At 35.9% G+C, this 3589-nt stretch overlaps 1 protein-coding gene across 1 annotated transcript; it reads right to left on the bottom strand.

The window, feature by feature from the left end:
- Window positions 1-1214: 1214 nt before the first annotated feature.
- Window positions 1215-2150, bottom strand: LOC107299254 (olfactory receptor 5V1-like). The gene has a single exon (XM_015828617.1). The coding sequence runs from the start codon at window positions 2148-2150 to the stop codon at window positions 1215-1217; it is 936 nt and encodes a 311-aa protein (XP_015684103.1).
- Between the last annotated feature and the right edge of the window lie 1439 nt (window positions 2151-3589).

Raw genomic sequence — 3589 nt, forward strand, 5'->3', positions numbered from 1 at the left:
AAAAAAACTGGAATTGGGACATTTCAATACAATAGCTGAGTTCTATAATCCACTTAATCCAGGTTCTCAAATATGAAAGGCACATTAATCTCAGTTAATCAATAACCTTTTCACCAACAGTATTAGGCTGGGATAGAATAGATGTTAATATATTCATTCAAAATCAGAATTCTTGAGGGGCTAAAGAAGAGTATTAACACATAATAAGAACTTATTCTCGTCATTTTCATGTAGTTCACAATATTCTTAGAAAATTAAGACAGGAGATGAAAGTGCATTAAGTTAAAAGCTCTTGTTATTTAAATTCCAAAAGTTAGTAGAAGAATACCTTGGATCCATAAACGTTACAACAAACATTTATTTTGAGGTGGGGGGGGAAACACATTTATTCCAGATTAAAATTGCCTTCATTTCAACAGAGGGCAATTGGAACCTCGCCTCCAAGTGAGAATATCAATTAGGATAACAGAACTGGACTGTTTCAACATTGCATTGTAAGTACAGTCACATCACAATTTCATACATTCTAATATCTAAGGCATGGATGGTTCTAAAGTAAAACCAAAACCTTCAGCCTCCTCTCTTTTCCTTTCAATCATGTCTGATTCTCAGTTATTCCCTAGACAAGTCCCTGCAATTTTCTTGGAAAGGTTTTTCAGAACTGGGTTTGCCTCCTTCCTAGAGCTGAGAGAAAGTATTGTAACTAGTCCAAGGCCACCTAACTGGATTTGTACCTAGAATTCACAGTCTCTCGATTTCTACCCTGATGCCTTAATCACTACATCAAATTGGTTCTTTCCTTATAGATACAAAAAGAAAAATATTGTCAGACTCATGGGACAAACCATCACACTTAGATGAGTTAACTCTAGTATAAAGTACATTGACAAAATCTTGCAAGTCTGAAAGTAATCCCCCCCCCCCATTTCTTTTAGGGGCAAAGAAACTAAGGAGTGCCTCATCTAAACGTCTTACCCTTCCCACTATCCAGCTGCAGGCTTTGTTGTTTCTTCTCTGACCATTGTCTTAGCAGCTCTCTTTGCCCAATTTCCCAAGCTCTTTTCCACATACCATTACAAATATTGAACAAAAGCAGGCAATCTTAATGTTTACCTTGGCTCCTTACAGTGGCAACGATTAGGAAAAAGAAAAGTCAATGCTTTGACCACTTAACACTTAATTTAGATCATTAAAGAAGGAAAGAAAGGAGATATTTATGAAAATCGTTTCAGATTGAAGGCTTTGTACAATGCTTTCTTCACTTCCTTATTTCTCAGACTGTAGACCATAGGGTTCAGCATGGGAGTGATTATCCCGTACAGCATTGAAATTATTCTGTCTTGTTTCCCTGAATAAGAAGAGGTGGGACGAGCATAGGTAGCAATGGTGGCCCCATAGAAAAGACAAACAACAGTCAAATGAGAACCACAAGTGGAAAAGGCTTTGTGCCTCCCCTCAGTGGAAGGCATGCGCAAGATGGTAGAAATTATGTAGATGTAAGAGATCAGGGTGACCAGAAAAGCCCCACTACCTATAATACCAGCCACTAGTAAAAGAACAATTTCAGCAAGGTAAGTAGAGGAGCAAGAGAGAGCCATCATAGGATGAAGATCACAAAAATATTGGTTGAGTTTCTTAGAGCCACAGAAAGACAATCTAAAAGTCAATGAGGTATGAATCATAGAATTAATTAAGCCCAATAGCCAAATCACAGCCATCAGTTGAGTACACCACTGTTTATTCATTATATTAGCATAATGTAAAGGGCTACATATTGCCACATAGCGGTCATAAGCCATCACTGCAAGCAAGAAGATTTCAGTGCCCACCATATCAATAAGGAAGAATAGTTGCGTCACGCAGCCCACAAATGATATTTTCTTGTCCTTTGACAAGAATATCTGGAGCATCTTTGGTACAATGACCGTTGGACAAAGGATGTCCAGCAGTGATAAATTACTCAGAAAGAAGTACATTGGAGTTTGGAGGTGAGCATCTGTTCCTATTGCCATGAGAATAGCCCCATTCCCTGCCAGGGTGGTCAAGTAGATCAGCAGAATCACCACAAAGAGAACAGTCTGTACTTCAGGGAGATCAGACAGTTCAGTCACATAGAAGTCCATCAACACAGTTATGTTGCTTCTCTCCATCTTTCTGGCAATCAGATTGATCAACAGGAGTACCTAAAACAAGACAATGCAAAAGAGATTTGTTAACACAATAGATATTCCTGGATTTTAGACTATAGTGGAGAGGTATATTCTCAATGTCTCCCATATATACACTTTATCTACATACTAAAGAGAATGGAATGTGGTAAAGAATTCAACAATGGAAAAAATTATATCATTGAGGGATAGTGTAATCTTGCTCTAGATAACAAGTGCTAATGATCAGCAACTTAAACTTTGTTACTTATATTATGAATGCTGATTCCTTTAGAGGTTTTCATATTCCAAATCCCATCACATCTTCATGGATCAATGATCAAGAATGATAGAAGTTTGGAAAACACCACCTTTCTTTATTCCCTTTCAAATAATTTCACTTCTATGATTACTTAGATTATAAAAATTAGTATAAACAGTATAGCATTATATAAATATTAACACAGGAAGAAGAGATGAAGAGTAAATCATTATTAATTTATAGCATTGTATTTAAAAGAGGCTTTAGTCACTATCCAAATTAACAAAACAGCATTGATAAAAATAGCTGCAGAGTATATACTATGAATCTAATATTTGACTGCAAATATTCAACTTTGAAAGCCATCAAATGCATATTCTTAATTCAGATTTAGTTCAGGAATGTATAAGAGAGTCAAATTGCTGCAACAGGTTATCTTAAAATTGCTCTTGTTATTCTATAAGTATTTATCACAAGGGGAAGATTAGTTCTTATGAAACTCCTACTAGTCTAAGATTTACAAATGACATTTTATCCTTTAAAATCTCTATTAATAGCAGACATGAATCAGTTAAAATGTGTTTCTTTTTTCAAAAACACAAAACTAAATGGGTTTCAATTCACCAATGATAACAATACAGTGCAAAAAGTATAATATTTTCAAGGCTGTTACTAAACCTTCCCCAAAATGCCTTAAATTACACCTCCCCATTCTGCAGTTCGAGATTAAACATTAGGAAACCAAAATGTGCTTAGCTTATTAGTTGAGTGTTTGTCAGAACTGTGGATAAAATCTACTCTCTTCTGACATTGACTCAGGACAAGTGATTCATTAAATAATAGGACTGAAGACAAACTAAACCCACTGATCTTCATCTGTTGGCCTCCAGATGGATTGGGCTGCAGTCCCTATATTTCCCCATATGTCCATAAGGAAAATCCTGCACATCAAGAGGGCACCAGAACATAGAATATGACATTAAAAATGTCTAATGATATAAAATTACTCTTCCAAGAACATGAAGTCACTTGCCTTTCTTGTTTCTCCTGTCTGTGTTAATACAGTAACAAAGGATGAAGAATTTCTGTGAAGTCAAGCAAAATACACTCATGGCTCCTCAGGCATCAAATTAACAATCTTTGATTCAATCATCAAAGTCTTCACTACCTCTTCCTCTTT

The sequence above is a fragment of the Protobothrops mucrosquamatus genome, unplaced genomic scaffold (genome assembly GCF_001527695.2).
Source record: "Protobothrops mucrosquamatus isolate PMUCROS unplaced genomic scaffold, P.Mucros_1.0 scaffold4726, whole genome shotgun sequence".
NCBI classification, from domain to species: domain Eukaryota; kingdom Metazoa; phylum Chordata; class Lepidosauria; order Squamata; family Viperidae; genus Protobothrops; species Protobothrops mucrosquamatus.